Source organism: Berghia stephanieae, chromosome 11, assembly GCF_034508935.2.
Source record: "Berghia stephanieae isolate SIO BIC M18660-M18661 chromosome 11, UCSD_Bste_1.3, whole genome shotgun sequence".
NCBI classification, from domain to species: domain Eukaryota; kingdom Metazoa; phylum Mollusca; class Gastropoda; order Nudibranchia; family Aeolidiidae; genus Berghia; species Berghia stephanieae.
Genome location: NC_088370.1, coordinates 504,942 through 530,935, shown reverse-complemented (window position 1 = coordinate 530,935; position 25,994 = coordinate 504,942). Strand labels below are relative to the sequence as shown.

Here is a 25,994-nt window from a genome sequence, read left to right as displayed (position 1 = left end):
ATATCGTAGAAGTTGATCATAATTATACTTGAAATATTTAATATTTATTTATTTATTTATTTGTTAAAATTTAATTTAATTTTTTTTTGGTCGATCAACGACTGTTTTTGGCCCAATTTGATGGTGGACCAAATGAATGATGATTATGAGTTATTCTTGAGCAGCAAGACGTCATGGCAGTGACAGCTTTGTTTTATGTTTATTTCAATTTTCCAATGACCTCATGTTTTTCTTATCTGTGATTTTTAACTGATTGAAATTTACCAAATGTAAAGTAGAAAATGTCCAGAGGCAGTGATTGTATTCCTGGTTTTATTGTAGTTTTGGAGTTTTTGTTGTGGGTTTTTTTTTACAAAGAATAATCAGCTTCCCCTATAATGGGGCTGCAATATTTGTCAATTTTTGTGTCGTAGGGCATTCATTTATTTGTACTTTTGTCACTATTTTCTATCACACAATTCAATAACAATTAAACTGTAATAAATCTTTTTATAATAAATACTTGAATTTGCTAGACCGTTTGAAGCTATCAATCATTTAGATATTGAACAAAATATGAATATAGCACCTTGAACTGATTGAACAAAATATGAATATAGTGAACTGATTGAACAAAATATGAATATAGCAGCTTGAACTGATTGAACAAAATATGTGTCAGGGATACAAAAACCAGGACCTTTTTCTTTCTTTATTTTTTCCTCTTCAAGGGGTTTCACAGCACTTTCAACACTATTTGGTCACTCCTGTTTTTGTTTGTTGTTTTACAATCGGATCTTGTGCTCGTGTCTGGATGAGATTTTAGTGTGATCTCGAACTAAGTACATTGATGGTATGCTCTAGGAATCTACGTCTGTTCCCCATTTTGTACCAATTCCCCTTTAACTTTCTTTTCTTGCTTGCTTTAAATTTAATTGTACATCTAGAATTTTTTTACTTTCCCATTTTCTTCCTTTTTACTGTTGCTGAAATTACCTACATACGTACCCTTAAAAACAAACAAACGAAGAGAAAGCTATTAAAGGAATGGCAATCTAATATTAGAAAGTAAAGTTTATCTAAGCCTAATGGAATATACGCTCAGACCTGCCTACAATTACGAACAATTCGTAGTTCTACGATTTTTTGGCCTCAATTGCAGAGCTGTATAAAGAAAATAAATTCAATAAAACTTGTTGAAAATGAAGATTTGGTGGCACAGCACAGAGATTTGGCAACTTGAAGCGATTTCTTATCTGGTAAGGAGAGATTTGTATGTTATAAAGTGGTAAATTATGGTGTCTTCTATTATTTCCACTCTGAAAACGACGAAATTTTATAATAACAGATAGGCAGGTCTGTAGACTGGAGTGAGAGTGAGATGAAGTCCGTTCTCATATTTATTGTATTACTAAAATAAAAGTGAATCATTGTTATGTGACAGAGCGATCCTTTGCTTGTGCCTGGATGCGGATGGGACTTTCACTTTCAGGTCATGTCAGGAAAGCACATTGATAAGTCGCTCGTGAAATCTTCTTTCCCTATTTAATTTAAACCAGTCCCCTGGGCGGGGAGGTACTTACTGTGTCTTCTATCTCCCTATGTCTGTTTTCCAACTTGCTTTCTGTCTTTGTCTTGGAATGAGATTACTTGGTTTGTCATGACTCTGAACAGAGACATTGGCTAGGAGGAATACAGTCGAATGTGTAATTTATAGTTTTGGGAGATGATATTTTTTTCCTTGTAAAACATCTCTGTTACTGTTATTTTTTATTTTTAACATTTGATTTGTATACATTTGAGTGTGTTCCTCTTAGACTTAGTGGGGTCGAATGTAGTTTTGACAGATATTTTTTCCCTTGTAATTAATCATCTCTCTGTTATGCACTGTATTATGGTTTGGTTACATATTTAAAAAAAAAAGGTTGAGCACTATTATTTCATGGTTTTTGTTTGTATAATTTATATATTATCTACATATTATTATATTTATTATATATACATATTACCGTTAGATATTTGATGCACATGTATCTATTTGAATATTTACATCTTGGAAGTGTTTATATATATATTTTTTAATATTGTGAAAATACCTCTCGGACCCAGTGCTTTTTACAATTTATATATTTTTTCCACCCATTGCCAATATACACATCGCCTTGAGGTTTTTCCCTCAGCCCAAACTCTAAGGTCTTTACCGTTTCTCTCAGGTGATGAATCATCGTTGTCATTGTCATCGTCGTCGTATAGTAAAATAAAAGGAGTAAAACTGACTGTTATAAAAGAGACACAACACAAAGTAAACGACGTTTCGCCCTTTGGCCTTCTTCAGGTAAACGAGAAAAGGAAATATGTTGTTATATCACATTGGCATTATAGTTAAAAATGTGTGTGTGTGTGCCTGCGTGCAAGGGAAGGAGAGAGAGAGAGAGAGAGAGAGAGAGAGAGAGAGAGAGAGAGAGAGAGAGAGAGAGAGAGAGAGAGAGAGAGAGAGAGAGAGAGAGAGAGAGAGAGAGAGAGAGAGAGAGAGAGAGAGAGAGAGAGAGAGAGAGAGAGAGAGAGAGAGAGAGAGAGAGAGACTTTATCTCATTTTCGCTCTCTCTCTCTTTCTCCTTCCCTTGCACGCACACACACACACACAGACTCATTTAGGCACCTCTAGACTTTTGTATCATCATCATCATCATTATCCAGAGCTGTCATTATTATTTGCTACATTTGTACTGCTTTCTGTGATATTGCTGAGTAGTAATAAATTTAAAATTGACCACAGATAGGAAAACCATTGTTTTCAATGTTTTTTTTTCATTCATAATTTGAACAAATCACAAGGTCCATTCTTCTAGCTGTAATGAAATGATTTTATGGGAGCTGGGGGTCATGATAGCTCAGTTGGGAGAGCACTCAATTCACATGAAAAGGACCGAGATTGAATCTGGGTTAAGTCGAGACTTTTTCTGACCCCCCCCCCCTCCCCCCTCCACCAATCAGTGATTGGGTAGCTTAGTGTTAGATATGGTGGAAAGTACTTAACAATAGACGAGAGTCCTTTCGAAAGGGTAACAAGCAATAATGATTGCTTGTTTCACGCTAAAGAAACTGGAATAAACACTAGCTCAACGGGCCTACTAATAGTTCTGAAGGCCTAAAAAACGGGTCTGTGTACTAGGGGGTGGGGCCATTCATGCTGTGTTCTCTATCCCCATATATTTCCCTTTCACTCTTTGACTTCAAATGGGAGGTTAGGGAGCGTTCACATATTACGTCATCAAAAATTTGCCCTTTTTAGACACCCCCCCCTCCCCCAAGTCATCACTTGTCATCATTGACCTGACCCCCCCCCCCCCAAACAGATGATGACGTCATCTAATTTAATAAAAACTAAAAGATAACTTTAATTTCACAATATTTATTATTCGTTTTTCAAACCATAAACATTGATTATCAACGTTTGATAAAACACATTCAGACATTTTATTAATTTCAGAAACTGTTGATAATTTATGTTTTACGATACAATGGGGACATAAAATTTAAATTTGCAAAGATAAAATCTAACAAACATTATTTAAATTAGGCTACTTGGTGCAGGTGCTATAAAAAAAATTCAGAAAGTGTAATTTAAAATAGTATAGGAAGCAAATTATTTTATAGCATATTAGTCTTTTAGTGGAATGAATTTCTGTTTCAATTTCCAAACATAAAATTAATTGATTCAAAAATGTTTCTGCCTTGGACCTCTGGCAATGTACTATAAATAGTATCATCAATTTCATCTTCATCGTCATCATTTTCTCCCATTTGCTGTTCTTCATGTATGCCGCATTTTCGTGAATGGTCTTTCATTGCTGTGATCGAGGAGTGATACAATGAACATTTAGGGCAAGTTCGCCTTTTGAGAAGTGATACCCCTTTCCCATCTTGTTTCTTGAGAGATGGGCAATACTCATCATAGCAATTTATCTTTAGCTGTTTTGAAAGGAACAAACTTTGAAATAGGCTTAATTTGCCTATGTTTTGATGACATCATCTTGGGTCTGACCCCCCCCCATGTCAACACATGTCAACATTTGGTAGACCCCCCCTCCCCCCCTAGCTGATGACGTAATATGTGAACGCTCCCTTACTTGATCACTTGGTTCTGTCCTGGCTCTGACCGGAGTCCTTGACTGAGAGGCTAACAGTCAAATGCATGATATCAGTTTTGGGAGATGATTTTTTTCCCTTGTAAATCAACTCTGTTGTGTACTATTATTTGAAAATTTTTGTTTGTTTGTTTTGAATGTATTTTGTAAACATTTGAGTGTATTCCTCATTCTGCAACCCCCACCCAATCCACACTAGGGTAGAGTATCATCCAGAAACTTGAAGTATTCCAAAACAAATGTTTGCGACGAATCTTCAAGATATTCTGGCCAAACACAATCTCAAATGAGGACCTGAAAGCGCAAGCTGAAGTTGAGTCTCTGAAGAGTCTCATTAATAGGAAAGGATGGCAATGGTTGGGACATGCCTGTCGCAGACCTGATGAAACAGTGGCAAGGAAGGCTCTGCGATGGACACCCCCAAGGAAAGAGGAAACGACATCGCCCCAGAGAGACTTGAAGATGCACCTTAGAGAGGGACCTAAGAGAGGTCTGTCCCTCGAGATGTTTTTTTGTTTTTGTTTTTAAGGGTTTTACGGCGCTTGCAACACATTTAGGTTATATCAGCGCCAGTAAAAAAGAAGAAAATGGGATAGTAAAAAGTTCTAGAATTACAATTAAAGCACCCAAGAAAAAGTAAGACATAGGGGAACTGGGAACAAATAGGGATCAGATGTAGATTCCAAGAGCATACCACCAATGTACTTAGTTTGAGATCACCTAAAAGTCTCATCCAGACACAAGCACAAATCCCAACAAAGAGGAACACACTCAAATGCTTACATTATACATTCAAAATAAAAATAATAATACATAACAGAGAGATGATTTACAAGGAAAAAAATATCATCTCCCAAAACAATAACTATGCATTTGACTGTTTCCCTCCCAGCTAGGACGCCGGCCAGAGCCAGGACAAAACCAAGTAATCTCATTCCGAGACAAAGACAGAAAGCATGTTGGAAAACAGATATAAGGGGATAGAAGACACAGTATGTACCTCCCTGCCCGCTATGGGTCCCTCGAGATGGCCCCAAGAATAGCTGCTGACAGGATCAGGTGGAGATCCTTGCATCGCCTCAAGTGCCAGCAGGCCCGGAGAGGATTGAGTGAATGAGAGAGTCCACACTATGGAAGGACAAAAGACCCAACTAAGAAACAAATTAAAACAATCCACAAGAATTCATAAGTTACATTAACTTTATTAATAAACCAAGCACAAACTTATTTCACTTCTAGTCAAATAGACCGAATCCCATGTCATCATCAGATTCCTCAGACTCTTCCTTTGGTGCTTCAGCAGCAGCAGCAGCGGCCGGAGCAGCAGCAGCAGCTGTAGGGGCAGCAGCCACAGCAAACTTGGATGGATCCTTCAGATATTCCTTTGTCTGGGGAAGAAAAAAGTGACTTGTATGTTAGCAATTTATCACAGTACACAACACTACAAACACAGATTAGCCAACCACTACAGACAATGTGACCATACTTTTTTCCCCTTCATATTCTAAAAAAAAAATAAATAAAATAATAAAAAAAAAAAAATCAAAACAATCAAATAAACTTGCAATACACAACCAGTACCAAGCACAAAGGGAGATAATAATTGTTAAACTGACGTCATCACTTGAAAATTCTGATCCCAGGTTGGCTTTATAGATATAGAAAGATCCACTTAACATTTAAGACCAAGTCCAGACTTTCCAACCGACCTCAACGGTTTGACAAGATTTATCATATTTTTCCAAATAACTATGGTCATTTTCTCTCCCCCCCCCCCCCCCCCCCCAAATAAATCATATTTTCCTGTGCAACCATACCATATAAAATGTCAAATTTAACGTTCACTGAATTCTTATCAAGCAAGTAGAGGAAAGGAAAATCCTGCAACAATCATCTGTCTGTCTGGCTACTGAGATACTCATCTAGGTGGTGACTACACTAAATCACCTTCAACTATTCCATTTTCCCCTTTTTGTTACAAACTGTTGACTTTTTGCAGTTGTCATATTCTAATCAACATTCCTATATCATATTATGACAAAGCGTATTAAAATATGAGAAATCATACTGGTTGGCAGGTCTGCAAACCATCGCTTGCTAGATCCCAACTGAGCAAGACAGCACCAGAGGATGAATCAGGCTGTTATAGTGACTATTCTTTAAACTCATCATCAAGCATTTTCGGCATAGATACGGGTGGGCTTTGCCGTTGTCTAGAAACAGTATTTTGTTGGTGCAAACACAAAACTTAAATTTTCACAACTTGAGTTAAAATCATCAATGGTTTCATTGAAGTTTTTTTTTTTTTTAATCCAACAAGTCTGTTAACAGATGAAGAGTGGTTTCCCAAAACTCCCAAAGTCTTTTTCCTATTTTGATGATTATTTCCCCTAAAACTGCTCATTTGGTTCATATCTAGACTTCAAATGCATACAAACCTAGGAAATTCTTGTGCCAGTTGATGGTTAAAATAAAATTTACATTTCAATTTATCTCATGGATGGAAAATCTCAAAAATTAGAAAAAGTGACTTAACGAGTTTTGGAAAACCAATCTTCATATATTTGTGACCCAATTTAAGAGTGTGAGAGAAAGAGAAAGATTGTTTTTAAGGGTTTTACAGTGCTTGCAACATATTTAGGTCATATCAGCATCAGTAAAAAGGAAGAAAACGGGAAAGTAGAAAAATTCTTGATTTACAATCAAAAGCACACAAGTAAAGTAAGATAAAGGGGAATGGTTCGAATCGGGAACAGGTGTTGAGTACAAGAGCATCAGTCAGTGTTCTTTGACATCACCTAAGATCCAGTTTCATCCAGACACAAGCACAGGATCCCACTACACTCAAATATGTACATTATACATTCAAAACAACAGAAAATAACAGAAGATTTACAAGGAGAAAAATATCATCTCCAAAAGCTTAAACTATACGTTTGTCATTTGACAGCCAAAGACTCCACGACCAAGACAGAAAGCAACCTGGAAAACAGATATAAGGGTACCCTGCCCACTATGTGAGTGTCAAGAACCCCACCCAAAGAAAAAAAAATTTATTTTAAAAATTTAATGTATAAACATACACATACACACATATATACAAATATGAAGCAGAGAATATCACTGACCTGTTCAGCCTCTTCAAAGTCGTAGTCTGTCATGACAGCGATGGCCAGCAATTTCTTGAACCCATTGACCAATGAGTGAGGGACAGAAGCAGTGGTAGGGTAACCAATGGCTAGGGAAACACTAGCAATATTACGGACACCCTGTGGACAACAAACAAATCAAATCATCCTGCTACTTCTAAGATAAAGAAAAGATAACTTAAAAGTACACACAGAAGATAACTTAAAAGTACCAAAAAAAAACCCCCCCAAAAAACATCAAACAAAACAAAACAAAAAAAACACAACTCAGAGGAACAATTAGAAAGAGCAAACTGATTCTGATGTCAACCAATTGAAGGACTTGACACTGAACTGCTAGAAGCTGTGGATTGGGAAGAGTTGTGAATAAAAATGCAGCTACAAACAAGACAAAAAATACCAAACACAAAACAATTCGGGTTCAAAACCCTTGTTCTGCCAACAACAACAACAATAATAATAATTTAATACATAAATTAACTCTTTCAGCCCTGAGGCTATATTCACATTTCCGTCCCAAAATGGCTGACACCTGATTGAGGCAGCATGAGAATGACAAGCTAAGACAAAGTGACATTCGAATTCGTCCCAAAATCTCAAATATATTACCCCCCCTAGGGCCAAATGAATGTTCTGATGACAGAAATGATACCATTGGTTCAATCTCGAGTACTTTTGTAGAAAGTAGGATTGGATTGCATTATTAAATTTATTTTTGCCTTTCAAGACTGGCCACACTATGCGGCCATTGGCCAGTAGAACTGATTCTGCTCTGTCCACACAGTGCGGCCAATGGCACTGAAAGAGTTAAAATCCATGCAGATGGCAGTCCAGTATTTGGCAATGTGATCGGTATTTTGTTCTTTTTCAAAGCTACTGTTATATTCACTTTAGTTAACTAATTTAATCATTGGTAAAATCTAAGAGAAGCGGCTTAAAATCTAATATCACTTTCTTTGGATTACAGCTGGTAGCTCAACATATAAACCCAGACCTACAGTAATCATGGGGGAAAAAATATTTAGCCGAAGTTAAAAAAAATATATTTCATTTTGAATTTGCTTTAATATTCATGCTATGTAATCTAGCCAGATCAAATATCCATTTCTTGCAAAAACTAATCTCACTTTGAACAATGCCTTTCTAAAATTTGAAGGAAAAGGTCGAATCAGGGGAAGAAAAAAAGTAAGAAGTTCAGAAATCTTGACGTTTTGCCTTTCGACATCAATGTCATCTAAACTTTGCAGCTTTGGCTGTTTGTCAGATCAATGTTGTGGAAGCAATCCACTAGTGTCTATTCGGTGCTAGCATCTTGATATCTTAACACTGATCAATGGAAGAGTAAGTGCATCAACATAATTGAATCTGCATGAAGCCAAAACTCTTTAAAAGTCAACTTCTGCTTAAATCAGCACCTCTTGTTTGTTCCAATTTTTTCTGATCTTTATCTAAACATGTTCCATTGATAATGGATAAAGTCAACCAATTTTCTGGCCTGGTGGTGTCGGCTTTTTCAGGATTTCATCATAGGTAGGTAGGTACCTGCATAAATCTGGCAATGATATCCTCGTCTGTGATGTCCAGGACGGCTGGGCTGTAGACAGTACCAGAATCATACACGTTCTCAATCACCAAACCATATTGGAAAGGAGAGATGTTCAACATGTTCAGGAGGGTGGATTCTGAGGATCCTACTTTGTCACCGGCTTTGATCAGATGAACCTCATTCTGTGAACAAACAGTTAATGGATGTCTTTACATTTGGCAAGGAAAGCTTACGAGAAATAAAAATACTAAGAAAGAAAGAAAAAAGAATGAAAGGAAGGAAGGAAGGAAACGAAAGGAGAGAGAGAGAGAGAGAGAGAGAGAGAGAGAGAGAGAGAGAGAGAGAGAGAGAGAGAGAGAGAGAGAGGGAAAGAAAGAAGAAGAAGAAGAGGAGGATAGAGAGAAGAAGAAAAGGAGGATAGAGATGTTGTTCTTCCTCAGACAGCCAATGCTGGCAAGTGTTGATCTCTATGCGAGTGCCAACAAAGGAGGTTCAGCCTTGCAACAGCCCCACACTCTCAACAGTAAAATGATCATCACAGGAAGAAATAAACAAGACAAGGGTGATATGTGACATATATATATATATATATACATCTAAATCAAAAATAATCTGGCGACAAAAGCCAGCCCACCATATGATAGTGCTGATAGAAAAGCATCAACATGTTCTAACAACACCCCCCCCCCCCCCCCACCCCTTAAAGAATAACAGTAAATGATGGCCCAAAAATCAATCCAACAATATGGAGGATCAAACCACTAAAATTGTTTTGTCAAACCCATCATGTTCATTTTAAAATTCTGGTTGTTTCTAAATGCATGGGAAACCTGCAAATCGCTTGAATTCCCACACTTAAAATTTGTTAAAAAATGACATACCACAAATTAATTTAATGAATTCATTTACAATTTGCAGGTGAAAACAGGACAGATCCATAGATCAAAGTTTACAAGCCAAGTCCCTACCAAATGCATTACAATCATGATATATTAGTAGTAATGTCAATATTAGTCATGTGCTTGTAATTGTAAAGACATGGGCCAGCTTTTCTAGCACACTTCCAAGAAAATTTTTGGTCAAAACTGAGTTAAATGAATATGTAATATTGAGAACAATGATAAGGAGTGCTTTTCTAGAACAACAAAAAAGATCTGGAGGTAAGCGGATAATTGGGTAAATTGGGATGAGAACTGATTTCAGAAATTTCCAGAAAAAAACAGGCGAGTTGACATGTGCATCTTAACGGATCGTTTTTATACACCTCCGTTGACGGTGCATCTTAACGGATCGTTTTTATACACCTCCGTTGACGGTGCATCTTAACGGATCGTTTTTATACACCTCCGTCACGCATGCGCATTCCACCCAATTTCATTAGCGATATTGTGTTTCTGTATTTGGACATGGCGAAAGTTATATTGTGACATCTGTAGGATGTTTTTGTTAATAAATTTATATAAAAATAATAATTTTAAAAATCGAAATATAAAACCAGAAAATAGAAGTTGCATTGAAGGTAGAATAATGTTTTAGAAAGACCTTATTAAATGTGATGGACAGTCATGTGGCTTCGTAGCGCAGTGGACAAGCTGTCAGACTCCAACCTTGAAAGTACCGGGTTCGATTCCCATTGACATATTTTTTTTTTTGATTTACTTTGTTTTTGTTTGCTTTTTTTCTTTCTTTTTTTTTTTTTTCAAAAACTTTTTATCATGTTTTAAAAAATGTTGAAGATGTACGATAGCCATGAATACATACCAAGATTTCAATAGTGGCCTTGGTAATCTTGGTGGGGATGGACAAAGCCTGGAAGAAAGAGGTCTTTTCTGGTCCCAGTCCAGTGATTTGAGGAGGGACTTTTACATCCAATGGGGCAACAACTCCAGCACGGGCTGGGGCTTGAACCTGGATTAATATACAAATGGGATCAGTCAAAATGAAAACAATTCAACATGACTAAACAGGGTGTCCAGGGAAATTCAACCTTAAAATTTCCTACCTAGAAGTGAAATTTCCTACCAGGTATTTTACCAATTCTTGCCATCCCCACAGTGTTCTATATGCTTAAAAAAGACAATCCTACTTAAAATAGGTTTTACCTCAACACAATCCATATATTTTAAAGTAAGAGCAAAGGTGAAAATGACTGGTCAAAAAAGGAGGAAATTTCTCAGAGCACAGATCATGACCCATCCATGCGACTATAATCTATAAATTTGAATTTCATTAAAATTTACTGAGATGCAACCCAAAATGTGTCTCGCAGCAATTTTTGACAACATTCGGAGGAATTTCAAAAGTTTAAAAACTGATAGCAACATATAAAATCTTATCTACTTAGAGAATGGTACCATGTGATTATACAATGTCAAAAGCCACCACCCATCCCCATTTTCACTTTTAAAAATACTCATATGATTTGTTTGCAGGTATGATGTGGCAGTAAGTACTGGTACTAGTGGAGATGATAGTGCAGTGGTAGTTGTTTATAATGGTTGTAGTAATGATGGTAGGGATAATGATGTGGCAGCGATTGTAGTCGTGATGATGATGATATGTTGGTTGTAGTAATAGTGGCGGTGTTAGGGATAGTGATGTGGTGGTTGTAGTAGTGGTAGGCATGGTGATGAATGTGGTGGTGGTTATAGTCGTGGAGGTGATAGGGATGATGATATAGTGGTGGTTGTAGTAATGATGAGGGTGGTATAGATGGTGATGTAGTAGTAGTTGTAGCAATGGCGGTGTGGTGGTGGTAGGGATGATGATAATGCAGCGGTAGTGGTTGCAGTAGTGGTGGTAGTGATGATGATGTAGTGGTTGCAATAGTGGTGGTAGTGATGATGATGTGGTAGTGGTTGCAGAAGTGGTGGTAGTGATGATGATGATGTAGTGGTTGCAGTAGTGGTGGTAATGATGATGATGTGGTAGTGGTTGCAGTAGTGGTGGTAGTGATGATGATGTGGTAGTGGTTGCAGTAGTGGTGGTAGTGATGATGATGTGGTAGTGGTTGCAGTAGTGGTGGTAGTGATGATGATGTGGTAGTGGTTGCAGTAGTGGTGGTAGTGATGATGATGTGATAGTGGTTGCAGTAGTGGTGGTAGTGATGATGATGTGGTAGTGGTTGCAGTAGTGGTGGTAGTGATGATGATGTAGTGGTTGCAGTAGTGGTGGTAGTGGTTGCAGTAGTGGTGGTAGTGATGATGATGTGGTAGTGGTTGCAGTAGTGGTGGTAGTGATGATGATGTGGTAGTGGTTGCAGTAGTGGTGGTAGTGATGATGATGTAGTGGTTGCATTAGTGGTGGTAGTGATGATGTGGTAGTGGTTGCAGTAGTGGTGGTAGTGATGATGATGTAGTGGTTGCAGTAGTGGTGGTAGTGATGATGATGTGATAGTGGTGGTAGTGATGATGATGTGGTAGTGGTTGCAGTAGTGGTGGTAGTGATGATGATGTGGTAGTAGTTGCAGTAGCAGTGGTGATAAGGATGATGATGTAGTGGTGGTTGGAGTACTTGTGGTGGTGGGTATGATGATGTGGTAGTAGTTGTAGTGATTGTATGGGATGTGGTAGTGGTGGTGATGGGGATGATGATGTGGTGGTGGTTGCATTTGTGAGTGGTGTTGGTGGTAGGGATGATGATGTAGTAGTTTGTAATAGTAATAGTGATGGTGACACGGATGATGATGTGGTGAAAGTTGTAGTAAACTAATAAAATTGTGTGCACAGCAGTTGTCCTTTGTACATTTTTTATATCACATTTTAAGCAAGAAATTCCTGATTTTTCTAATTTTAGAGGAAATTTCACCCTCAATCCCATTATTTCCAACATTTCCGACCAAGTATGAAATTTCCGACCAATTTCCAACTTTCCGACTTCCCTGGACACCCTGCTAAATCAACATGATCAAATCAAAACCGACTTCACTAAGAAATTAATCTACAATAATAAAAAAAAAAAAAATAATTTCTAAACAATTTAAAGGAAAACAAAATACAACCAAAACGCACACAACTTTTACCTGCAATAAAATGAAAAATTATAATAAAATGTTTCCATCTATTAAAGTAAATCAATATCAACTTCACTACCCCCCCCCCCCCCCTAAAAAAAAATATTGACATAAACTATGCCCCTACCCTACCCTCTATTCCTAGATCTGTATACACCAATCAAACACCAACAATTTGCAGCTTACCTTGTTTTCCAACAGGATAGTCCTGATGTCGATGAGGTCCTCTTTGGTGAAGACGAAGCCCACATTTTGCTTGATGTAAGGCAGGATCTTCTCTAGTTGTGGGTTGCTGTCCAAATGGCCACGGATGGCCTTACGCATCATGGTGTTCTTGCCCATGAGCACCACACCCCTGCCTCGGAGGGCCATACGAATCTTCTGCATCTGATTGGAGCCAACATTGTCAGCGTTGACGATGAAAGCCTTGGGGTACTCATCAAACAAGGCCTGAAGAAGAAATACAGAAAAGCTGGGTTAACAATTAAAGAAATTTTGGCTTGAATCTTTGAACCTGTATTGCATGACATAACCTAAAAGTGATCCTCCAAAAAAGAGGGGTAATGCAGCCCAACATGTTATGGCAAACAAAATAAAATTGCTATTATCCTGACTATCCAGAAACAGAAAAAATAATTAATAGAATCTGTCTGCAATGATCACTTTGTTGTCCTGTGCCACCAAATTATATGATTAACGGGGCACAGACTGTTACATCACAAAGGTATAAATTGTCTTGTCCAAATTAAACGATTCGACTGACTCTAAATGCTATAATTTTAAAATATATTAGTAGATGACTCAGATGAAACTTTTCAATAATCTCTCATCTGCACATTGAAACAAACAAACAAACAAAAATTTTAAAAATAAAATAAAATCCAAAACAAAAATTAGTGAAAGAAATACCTACTGTAATCTTAATAAAGTAGTTAGATTTCCACGTATTTTTGTCTTCCTTGACCATCTTTGTGAATCAGGGATTGCGTCCTGCAGTTTAAAGACAACAGCTGGAAATAAATGGACAGATGTTTTGTTATTCACAGATCTGAGTGGAGAGTAAGATTAATTCTCGCTCAAAATTACCAGGGCTTAATTGAAGAAAAAAATTATAATTAGTAATTCCAGACCTTTTCAGATTTAAGACACTGTAATGTTTTTGTTTCAAGACTCGTATAATTATCATGATAGCGTCAATTGCAAGGACCTTGACAATTGACAAATTGTCAATTGCCAAGGGACATGTCGGTTCATCAACTACGCATGTGTACTTTTAACTGCCACGGAGTAACGTGAGTGTCATGAAGTGACGTTATTGCCATGGAGTGTTATTAATATTAATACCATACTCTCTCTGTCGTTTTCTCTTTCTCCATGTTTCTGTCACTTTCTTTCCCTCTCTCACTCAATGTTATTAATATTAATGCTCGTTTTTTTTCTTCTTTCTTCCATTTTCTTCTTTCTCTCTCACCCATTTCCTCTTTTAGCCACGGACTGTGCCAGTCGGTAAATCGTCAACTATCTACTATCAGCTGCTAAGGAATGAAGTCAATATTTATTTTCATTTTCTCTTCTCTTTCATTTCCTCATTTGACCTCAGACCGTGCCAGTTGGTAAATTGTCAACACTTAACTGTAACAGAGTATGGAACGATATATTAATATTAATATTAGAACTCTCATTTTCTCCTCTATCTCCGTCTGTTTCATTTACTTCTTTTCTTCTCTCTCTCTCTCTCTCATATTTCCTCTTTTTGTCACAGATTTTGCCAGTTGGTAAATCGCCAACTCTTTACTATTAACTGCTACTGATTGATCTTGTTGCACAACTATTTTACGTGATATGTTCCTTATAATGACAATGTGCAGTATATTCCCTTTTTTCTTAGGTATAGTTGAGTTGTTTCCCTTAGCACTAGGACTAGTAGCTTTCGGATGGCCTCCCAGTATTAGAAAAGTTTAAAAAGGCGCTTTGATAAAATTTTCAAACTCAAAATATCTTAATTTGACCCAGCCAGGTGGATGGCACTTGAAAAAACATAAAATTTGATACCTTATTTGGTTTTTTACGACTAACGGTTCCAGAGTTATTTAAATTGTTGAAATTTTTAGTCAATTTTAGAGAGAATCTGTGATCTCACCGCTGCCTCAAAACCAGCATCTCGCGGCAATCAGGAAAGTTTGGGTTTTGCAGTCAACCCTTTCAGTAACTTTTGTTTCAATTAAAAAATAAATGGCAAGTGTTGGGGTTGGGTATCATTTTAAAGGTCAGAAAATAATCTCTGTTTCATTTTCGTGTGGTAAGTAGGTATGGAAAAAATGATGGTTAAATGAAAATGGAAAAAAATGAGGTTTTTTTCCTAAAAAGTGGGGTTGATGACGAGTAAAATAAAAAAGTGAGCGAGTGTATCAATTTTGATGAGTTTAGCAGAGATATTCTTCAATTAATTATCTATCGATGTATCAAGTATTATTAAAATTTAAAAAGTTCTTATAATTCAAAAATTGGTAAATTTTTACTTCATTGTCATTAGCTTTCTGAGAAATACAATCAGGAATTGAATGAAATACAGTTAGAATACTGCTGCTCACTTAACTGCCTAGTTAGAATAGGCACTTGCAAGAAGTAGCTCTCGCGAGTTGAAAACAGGCGAGGATTTCTGTTTCCGTTTTTGAGGGGAAAAAATTTAGGAGTGATTTTAAAATGTTCATTCTTCTTTCTCAGTGGAATGAAATGGCATGTATTATATATCATTGGAAAGGGCATAAAATTCTACATACAATGATGCTAATATTATTATCTTTTTATATCATGATTTTGAGAAATCTTTGTGTAAAGAGAGTATATGTGTTTAAACGCTTATAACTTTTAAACCAGAGATGGTCCTTCTTAATAAAAACAAGTCCTTCTGAGATACATATTAAAGTAGCTTTTCTAAAAATTTCAGAGCAAAATATGTTTGCACTCAAAAGTTAGAGCTCCCCAAAAAACAGTAATTGGCCTCGATTGTTTACAGAAGCTGCCATTTTCTTATAGGTACTGATTCACTTCCTGTCGTCTGCTGCGTTTGAGAGATAACTTCGTCAATCCACATCAAAACTTTACATCTTTATATCTTACAATATATTCCATTTATGGAAGTTATTTTTGTTTTAAATTATTTAATTAATTGGCGTTTTCATGTCCATGTATTCATTTTATAATTTACAATTCTCTTCCCTTTTTTTCCGATTGATTTTTCACTGTTGATTTTGACGTTTTTCATCCTTTGACGGACGTCTGTCCAATTTAGGGGAACGGGGGAGCGGAAGTTTTTAAAATCACCTATTTTCGATCATTTTAAACACTAATACACCACCTCAAACATTTGTCAGTCCATATCTTTGCTTTTATGAGGTCTATTTTCATTTTGAAAAGTTCAAAGTGAATAACTAAATGACGCCGATTCAGTGGTGTATTTGGTCTATCTACAAGTGAATAAATATTTAATTGTCGACTTTTCCAAAATTCCAATAGGTCATTCATTTGCATGTCGTGATCTATTTTTCCTTGATTTCAGCTGATTCAGCTCTAAACTATACCTTTCTCTCTCAATAAATAATTATTTTTCTGTTTGCAATGTATTACAGAGATGTTGAATTACCACATGTAAAAATTTCAAAGTTGTATCTGAAGCCGTTTCTGAATTATACTTGATTATCCATTGGGTTGCTGTGTTTTGGTCACATATTTTCCTATAAGCTTCTATAGAGATTTTTCACAACATAAAAGGTCATAACTTTTTAACTAGTTGAGATAGAGCGATAATTTTTTCACTTTAGTAAATGTTTCACTCCCCTTTATTTTTCTACGCTAAATTAATACCGATATCACTATTTTGAAAAATTCTTGCAAGTGCCTAGTTAGAAAGCTTGTTTTGTGCCCTTTAAAATTATACCAAAATTAGCCACATGGGTTCACATATAACGCCATGGTGACCAAAATAGTAAACAGTAAAGGCCCAAAAAACGAGTTACACTTAACATTGAGTAAAAAAGTGAGCCGATCGGCGGCCACTGGGAGTTCTCAAAGTTCAAAGTGCCTAAACATTCACCAATCTATCAAGGTTTGATCTAGAGAGCCACGCCTTTGGCGTGCCAACCTCGTTGAAAGTCCAATTCACCTTGAACATACATTCACGTGAAAGAGATTTTTTTTTTTTAAACCGACAACAGAATTTCGTTTTGAGTCGACCTCAACGGGTAAGATTGGCCTCTATTTTTTAACGAACTAAAGTTCTGAAATTTCAAAATGTTTCTTAGAAAGTTGAAAGATGCTAGTTTTTGAAATAGAGGTAGGGTAAAATCGGGTAATTTCGCCGTTTTTTCACTGTCTCACTTCTGGCCTGCCGTGGGAGGCCAATTTGCCAATTGGGCAATCCAAACACTGACAATAAGTTTACCTGGCCAATCAATTATTTTTTTGTGAAGTGTTAACGTAGATTTATATTGTATTTTATTCACAAAAGTCCTTTTAAAACTGCCACTGTTGTCGGGTACATTCGCCGTACGTCGGGGAACTTCGCCGCCACTGGCGGGTAACTTCGCCGCGAGATTTTGTACTTAGTTTTTCTCCCTACAAGACACTATGAGGAACAATTTCCATTTCTTAAACTCTTCTTGTCCTCAAATCTCTCTACATTATCCAATACTGCAATATTAACACATATTTATTGGCACTTGAATCGAGTGTGATGATGTATGTAAAGTGCCTTCCTGTGGATACATTACAATGCCAATCACAAGATCATAGCCTGCTGCCCATCCATACCCGAGTTGACTGATTTGTGGTTATTAAACCCACTTACATATTTATTATTTACTTTTCTTAACTTAGTTATATTTTAGTGCTAACACACAGCGTCTATTGCACACTAAAATCGTCTTTGGAAGAATTATAGTATGATGATAGTGATGTGCGGCGAATTTACCCGAGAGTACCGGTGAATTTACCCGAAATTATAGATTTTTGAAATATTGTATTACAATTTTTAGAAATATTTTTCTGATGATAATATACACTGATAATGAAAATAAAATGGATATGGATGACCACAAAGTCAATACAACATTGATTTTGTGACCAGGGCCTTCACATTCAACTGCACAAACTAGGGGAACGTTAGTGTCGGGTTGCCGTTACAATCAAAAAGTCAAGGATGTCAAAACATCTTGATTACTACATGTCATTTTGAAGTGCTATAACTCTTAAAGATTTCTCATTTGCTTCCTTCAAACTGAAGCAATACGTACATTCACATCTTGTCTTTTGAATATGGACTATTCCAACGTGAGGGGTGTAAGGATAAATGTTCACCAAGCATTATTTCTTGGGGGTGGAGGGTCGCGGCGAATTTCCCCGTCGGCGAACTTACCCGATTCTACCCTAGTTTAAAAAAAAAAAATCTCTTTTACTCAACGTGAATGTGAATGCGTGCTCCTCAAGGCAAGGCGAATTGGACATTCAACGGCAGAGGCCCGGCTCTCTAGTTAAGTCAAGTGAAGCCATCATCTGCCAACTTTTCAAAAAAATAAGGAATGCCCATCTGGCCGCAAAGTCCAGGATCAGTGTCCAACATGATGATGATAATAATAATAATAACAATAAAGACCTTCACTTTCGACTTTCGGTTCATTATTCAATCATTTTCAGCTATCGACAACTGGTGACAATACCCTCCAATGCCATCTGCATTTCAAGTTTTAAGAATGGAAGTTCCATTTTAATGCTTTAAAGTACAATTTTACATTATTTTTAATCTCAGTATGATAACGCATAGCTTTTGTAAATGAACCATATCGGTAAAAGACAATATAGGCTAAGAAACGTTTTTTTTTGGACAAAAATGATCCATGCCGACTTACTTTACAAGATAAAAACGGAAGGAAAGAAAAGTCGATAGCGGAAGTTCTAGGACTCAAAATTGTCGAAAGCAACATATTGGTTGATATAGCGTGAATACGTCATTTATTGATCCTCTGCTACGCCTGTTGGATTAACAAGGAGGTGGATCCACAGACTACTGTGTTATCTATGGGTGGATCAACGTCATCGTGAGCCGACAGAAATGTGACAAGTTCCGTTGAAATGCATAGTTTTTTTTTATCGTTAACTGCTAGTTGTCTTAGGAATGTTGTGTGCATGTCTCTGTAGATAGTTCAATATTCAATACGGGTCATATTTTAAGCACACTCACTCGCTCAATCCTCTCTTGGCTTGTTGGACTTGTGATGCAAGAGATCTCCACCTGGTCCTGTTAGCTGCTATAGTGCCACCTCGAGGGCGACCTCTCTGTTTTAGGTCCCTCTCTATGGTAGTCTCTTGGTCTCCTTGGGGCCGGCTCGCCTTCTCTTGGAAATCAGGGTCCATCGCAAAGCCTTCCTTGTCAATGATTGGTCAGGTATACGACAGATATGGCCCAACTATTGCCATCTTCTTTTAATGAGACCCCACCTCCGTTCTAGCTCTCAGGACGTGAGCTTTCCCATTCTTCAACTATTTGATTGCCTCCCTAATTTTCCCAACTGTAATGTCACCCATATCAACTTCAAGGTCCTAATCTGCCTGGTGGCGAAGGTACTCGGTTCTGGCCCGTTAAGGGGTTTTCGGAAGTGCTCTTTCCATCTTTCTAATTTACTATATTCCTTTGTGGTCACAGAGTCATCCTGTCTTTAAGCTCGCTAACTACGAAAATATTATTATAAAACTTTTTGATTTGACAAATATTTTTGAACGTTTTGGAACGCATTTAAAATCCTGGCTCTCTGTAGGAAAATCAAAGAAACCGTATTTACGTCACTCTGCGTCCGTGATCCGTCAGATCTCCGATTAATGGATGCATGGACTGAGAACTGTCAGACGTTAGCATGTTATTTCTTCGTTTACACGCTCAACTTTCTTGAGCTGTTGTCAGCTATAGTACCGTTTCTGTTTCATGATATCCTCCCGACCGTGGATGAATTTAATATAGGTCTAAATGGGCCACAAGTTCTTATTAGAGATGTTTAGAAGATCATACGTGATACGTCTCTATCGCATGAGCATTCTCATTAAACATAATAATAATAATAATAATAATAATAATAATAATAATAATAATAATAATAATAATAATAATAATAATAATAATAATAATAATAAGCCTATTTATATAACGCCTTTCGTCGAAACCTCAAAGCGCTTAGCCCGTAGATAATGCCGCTATGCGAATTTTGATTGTAAGTCACAAGTTGTAATATAAACATTCCCGTCACCCATAGATATAAAAATTATACAACGGAATATTCTTACGTCAAATGCGATAATGTGATCGATACTTGAAATGGGCAATACGTATGGTCTGCTAAACCTCTTTATCCCCCCCCCCCCCTCGGGCATTTAATTTCTTATCATCATTGATATAAATTCCTGCCTCTTCTTTTTATGAACACTTGGAACGGACCGCGTCGCTCCGAATGGTGGCATCGTGATAAATATAACATTATTACAGAGCATACAGTGTTTCAAACTAGAAAACAAATAATAACAATGATAATATTCATAATAATAATAATAATAATAATAATAATAATAATAATAATAATAATAATAATAATAATAATAATAATAATAATAATAATAATAATAATAACAACAACAACAATAATAATAATAATAATAATAATAATAATAATAATAATAATAATAATAATAATAATAATAATAATAATAATAATAATAATAATAATAATAATAATAATAATAATAATAATAATAATAATAATAATAATAATAATCGGAAGCTCATGGGTTCGAGCCTTGATCGGCGCATAGTTGAGTCCTTGGAAAAGGCTCTTTACTCACATTCTCTCACCGTACTCAGGTGTAAAATGAGGACCTGGCCGTAAACTGCGTTGTCTCTGTCCGAAAAAAAAAAATATGATATCGCCTAACAGGCGTCATTTCCCGCCTTACCTGTTACGTGTTGCTGTTGGTCAGGGACCTCTTGTAAAGCGCTTTGAGCACGTTAAGTGGATATTGCCCTATATAAAAGCTCAATTTAATTTAATTTACATGGAAGGAAATAGAAAGATATTTTGTCAGACATAGCAACACTGTACGGAATCATGTAAGCGGAGGATTTGTTTACAGGTGAAAAAATGGCGGATAACGAGTCGTTTCTTGAATTGGAGGAACTGGATCCTTCATCGATTTCAGCATTTATCAAATTACAAGTAAGATAAAGATGCTTCGTTATGCATTTTAGCATCAATTTTGTTTAACCTCCCAGTCACAAATCAAACAATTGTTCTTAATCTTAGCACAAAAAGTCGGCAAACTAAAACTCAGATTCAGATTCAGGCTCAGGTATTTTTTATCTATCTTAGAGAATAACCATAGCAAGTAGCAGGCTATAAGTAGAACTAAGATCATAAAATGATAACCAGAACTCTCTCTGTACTGTTATGGACTGTATTATTTTTGTTTTACATATATATTATATATAATGATTTGTCTGTAAACATTTGAGTGAGTTCCTCCTTAGTCTTAGTTTTAGTGACTTGGGATTGGGAGTGGGGACATGTGCCTGTGTCTGGATGAGACTTATGACTTATAATTTATAACTTATAATTATAATTTAAATGTGATCTCAAACTATGCACCAATGATAATTAGTATGTTCTTGGAATCTACGTCTGTTCCCTATTTTAGTAGTGAGGCTCAGCGATATGGTCTTAGCTTCGAACCTGAGAGTTTGAATATTCACCGTGTTATGTTGTCTTCAACAAGCCACCTCTCCGTAGCTCAATTTGTGATAGACCCTGAGATAAAATCTCTACTTGAGGATGACAACAGGGAACTATATTATTTATTTACATTATTGTTTATGTTGAGGGAGATAACTTTATGCAAATGGTGTGAGTGTGTGTGTGTGGGGAGGGGAGGTTGCTGTATCACAACATTTATTTACTGTCGTAGCCAAGCAATAGCAAATGATGGCGCATGATATCGAAATTAGATTGAATGGGGAAGTGATAAGAATGAGCAGAGAGGTGTCGGTTATGAGAGTGTGTGGGTGTGTATCATACTGTATACATACACATGCAGTGGAGATAGATGTACAACACATACAAGTATGTCAATGTCACAGTAAATCATCAGTGGTCAAAACCACAGGTTGCAGTTTTTTATAAAGTTCCTTCAATTAATCTGAATTTTTACGCTGACTGGATAAAATTAGTTCGAAGAAACCGTGTTCGGGTAAAACTTAGTTCGAGGAAGGAATGGAATGATAACAAAGAATAATAAGGGAAAAAATTGGGACATTTGAGTGAGTTCAAGAAAACAGTGTGTTTGAAGAAAACATGTTTGAGGAAACCATACTGAAGTGTAATTCATATTTGAGCAAAACTTTTGAGGGGAAATTTACAGTCATGGTTGGTATCCCTGTGTATTCAATAAAATTGCCAAGCACCAAAGTTTATTAAAGTATGACACATTCAATTATCTTTCATCAATTTTTTTTTCTAATTTATTTTAAAATAAAATTATATAGTTCAGTCCTCAAACTTGAGGATAATGAAGAAGAAGAAGAAAAAAAAGGAGGAGGAGGAGGAGAAAAATAAGAAGGAAAATAGGAGGAGGAGAAGTTTTCTCCCAATATTCCATATACTCTTATAGGAAAGAAAATGTGAAGAAACATGACATGATGGAGAACTGGTGATATTATAGTTATAGTGATCTTGTGTTTTTCCTTTTCCAGGCATTTGTCAGAGGATTTTTGGTGAGAAAATTGCTGAATGACATCAGACAGGAGTATGAGGACATTTTCAAAGATGTCGACGATGACTCAGAATGTACGTGGCCCAACAGATTTGCTGCCCCAACTGTCAGAACGTGTTCAAAACGGAAAAAATCTGGAAAATATCAAGAGAGAAAAGCTCAGGCTGTGAGTGATGATGGGAAACAAGATTTAACGACAGCTTCTTTAAAACCCATTTCTCAATCAAAGCCAGATAATGATAGTGCAACCTTTGACCTTTCTCATGAAAATGAAAGTAATATATTTTTAAATTCAAATGTTGATGTAGACCATTTCCAGAATTGCAATGAAAGAGATGGTTTTGTTATAGACAACAACAAAAGAGAAATTGGAGATGATAGAAATCCCTTGCCTTCCACATTTCCAGCCCATAATTCCCGTTTTGTTAGTCGTGTCTCGTGTAAAGACCAAAATACTAGTATTGATAATGCTGAACCTATTCAATCACAACACGTTGTTGAAATCGAATTTTTTAGTGATAAAGTTAATGTCGAACAAGGAAACCCAAATAATTCTGTTGCACTTCATAAAGGTGACAATGAGCATAATAATAATAAAGATTGTTTTGTGACAAGATCTGGGTCTTCTCTTAGCAGAATCCAAAATGCAAATGACACTGAACATCTAAAATCTGTTTCTGTGACTGATCAAGGAATTCAAATTGATTTAGGATCATATTCCTTGGTTGATGGAGAAGTTGCAAATGGATTGTTGAACGTCGGATTGGTCAGTAAGGAAGTTCAGGTTGACCAATCAGAAATAGCAGCTGTTTGTGTTAGTGAAAATTCTAAGGGCAATACTTTTGACGGGGATAGGACTGATCGTTCTCGAAACAAAAATGATAGGAATTGTGTTATAAATGACAAAGAAAGACATTATTCATCAGATTTAGATGCTGCTGATTGGGACCTCAATGCCAAGAATTTTACTGGTGGAATGGAATTTGGTGGTAATAATGGCAGTCCAGGCAAGTTGAAAAGTTGTGATATTACAGATGAAGTCTTCCCTGTATCAAAACCGATAGAGGACATCCATAATATTCCGAAACCCTCACAGGTATCTCCTGTTCTCTCCAAGACCAAGGATGATGGGACATATGTAAAATCTGTAGAAGACGAAAATCAGATGATTGGGTCTGGTGGTAAAAGTCTGTCGCCAAATGGGCAAACCCCTTTGACTACACCAGTAGGGGAGATGATTGATGTAAAAGATGATAGAACTGGATCTGAAGGTGAGTTGATTGTGATTATACATCCATTGTTTTAGGTATCCGGTCCTCAATTTTTATTACTTATTTCAGTTTTACGCATTTTGATTTAAGCAATTCTTCTTCTTCCTCCTCTTCCTCTTCTTCTTCTTCTTCTTCTTCTTCTTCTTCTTCTTCTTCTTCTTCTTCTTCTTCTTCTTCTTCTTCTTCTTCTTCTTCTTCTTCTTCTTCTTCTTCTTCTTCTTCTTCTTCTTTTTCTTCTTCTTCTTCTTCTTCTTTTTCTTCTTCTTCTTCTTCTTCTTCTTCTTCTTCATGTACACACACACACACACACACACACACACACACACACATGCTCATATATACATAGAGAAATAGATGAAAGAAAAAATACCATGTTAATATTAATCATTGAATAAAAATCCTTCGCATAACATTAACATTAAGTATTGTATCAACGTGTAAAATCGACATTCAACGCAGTATAGAGATGGCAGAGTCCCAACTTAATGACTTAAAATCAGAAGAAAATCAAGGGATGTTACTCAGTCATGAAAACTACAGTTGTCTATTATTACTGAATTGTTTCCCTTTCATATGAGGTGCTTTTTCTTCAAATGTTGGATCATGTCGATGACAACAACGACAAGCAATTCTTTTCAGAAGAAAATCAAGAGATGTGACATAAAATTATTTTAAAAATAAAATCTTGTGTCATAAAGAGTTATTTTTAGCAACGAACTTAACATTCTTCATGATTTTCAAATTTGTTTTTATTTCAGCTTCTGATTACTTTTCAAAATTCCATACCTTTAGTTTTTAGAACTGAGTTCTGCCATCCAAAAGTTGTTAACGTATCCATAGCCTCACCCACTCGTTCATTCCTTCATTTCAGTTTAGGACTGCCATCCAAAAGTTGTTAACGTATCCATAGCCTCACCCACTCGTTCATTCCTTCATTTCAGTTAAGGACAATCGTTCATCACAACTCTCTGACTTACCCAGTGACAAGGAAAGTCTTTTGGAGTTGAAGAAGACGATGACGATGGAACTTCTGTGGATTCAGCAAGCCATCAACAGCAGGAAACACGTACGTTTGCCATCGTATCCATTTCATTATAGTATAGGGTTACACATAGCTCAGTTGGTAGACCGCAAGAAGCGTCACAAGTAGCTGCTCTCGCTTCACAATAAGTCTTAGATGCATTGGAGGTTTGGATACCCTCTGTTCACCCAGCAATGATTTGATGACTGTGTCTCTTGAATCTGGGGGTCTAGATCGCTCAGTTGGTTGTAGAACACTTTCTTCAGACGCAAAGGGACCAAGATCGATCCCAGCTGCAGTTGAGGGTTTTTTTCAACGTCCCCCCCCCCCCTTCCCTGTCCACCCAGCAGTGATTGGGTAGCTGGGTCTGTTAATCTGGTGAAAAGTACTTTGTAATAGAGTAGTGTCCTATCCAAAGGATAGCAAGCATTTGCTATTGCCCATTTCACACTGTAGAAACCAGGATATAGTCGAGCTCCATGGGCAAGTCATGCCTAATATTTCTCTGCTGTCTATCTGGATTTGAAGAGATGTACTCAGGCTTTTATTGTTTTTGGTCTCTGCTTAGGAAGGATTTTGGAGGTCCTGATAGCTCAGTTGGTAGAGCACTCGCTTCACATGCAAAAGGACCGAGATCGATCCCGGGTGCAGTCGAGATTTTTTTCTGACCCCCCTGTCCACCCAGCAGTGAATGGGTAGCTGGGTCTGTTTGATCTGGTGGAAAGTACTTTGCGTCCGATGGATAGCAAGCAATAGCTATTGTCCGTTTTACGCTATAGAAACCGAGATAAACTCCGATCCATGGGCCTAATGGCTCTGAAGGACGACTTACAACTTTTTTAAAAGGATTTTGAGACCAAAACATTCTGTGTTTGATATTTTGCTATTTTTCCAAGCTGTTTTATGAATGTTTTGACATTCCACAGTCTACCAGCCTACTAGTATCACCATTACAAATTAAAACAACGATGATTAAGAAAACAAACAAATATTGATTTTGTTCTTGTTTTTCATTTTTACATTTCAGTATCTCCGTCTGAAGCAAAATCTGGTATCCTGAGGACTGC

At 36.7% G+C, this 25,994-nt stretch overlaps 2 protein-coding genes across 2 annotated transcripts in view; one reads left to right on the top strand and one right to left on the bottom strand.

Annotated features, from left to right (window-relative positions):
- Positions 1-5,309: 5,309 nt before the first annotated feature.
- Positions 5,310-15,331, bottom strand: LOC144956898 (large ribosomal subunit protein uL10-like). The gene is made up of 6 exons (XM_078887707.1): positions 13,748-15,331; positions 13,021-13,284; positions 10,584-10,730; positions 8,819-9,004; positions 7,256-7,396; positions 5,310-5,515 (listed from the first exon to the last, which is right to left on the bottom strand). The coding sequence occupies exons 1-6, from the start codon at positions 13,799-13,801 to the stop codon at positions 5,363-5,365; spliced, it is 945 nt and encodes a 314-aa protein (XP_078743833.1). The 5' UTR covers positions 13,802-15,331; the 3' UTR covers positions 5,310-5,362.
- Positions 15,332-20,992: 5,661 nt separating this feature from the next.
- LOC144956897 (uncharacterized) overlaps positions 20,993-25,994 on the top strand; it is a 5,373-nt gene continuing 371 nt past the window's right edge. Inside the window, exons 1-4 of the mRNA XM_078887706.1 lie at positions 20,993-21,086; positions 22,616-23,906; positions 24,848-24,972; positions 25,955-25,994. The exon at positions 25,955-25,994 is cut by the window's right edge and continues 371 nt beyond it. Coding sequence (XP_078743832.1) covers positions 21,012-21,086; positions 22,616-23,906; positions 24,848-24,972; positions 25,955-25,987 — 1,524 coding nt within the window. The 5' untranslated portion in view covers positions 20,993-21,011 and the 3' untranslated portion in view covers positions 25,988-25,994. The remainder of the gene's footprint in view (positions 21,087-22,615; positions 23,907-24,847; positions 24,973-25,954) is intronic.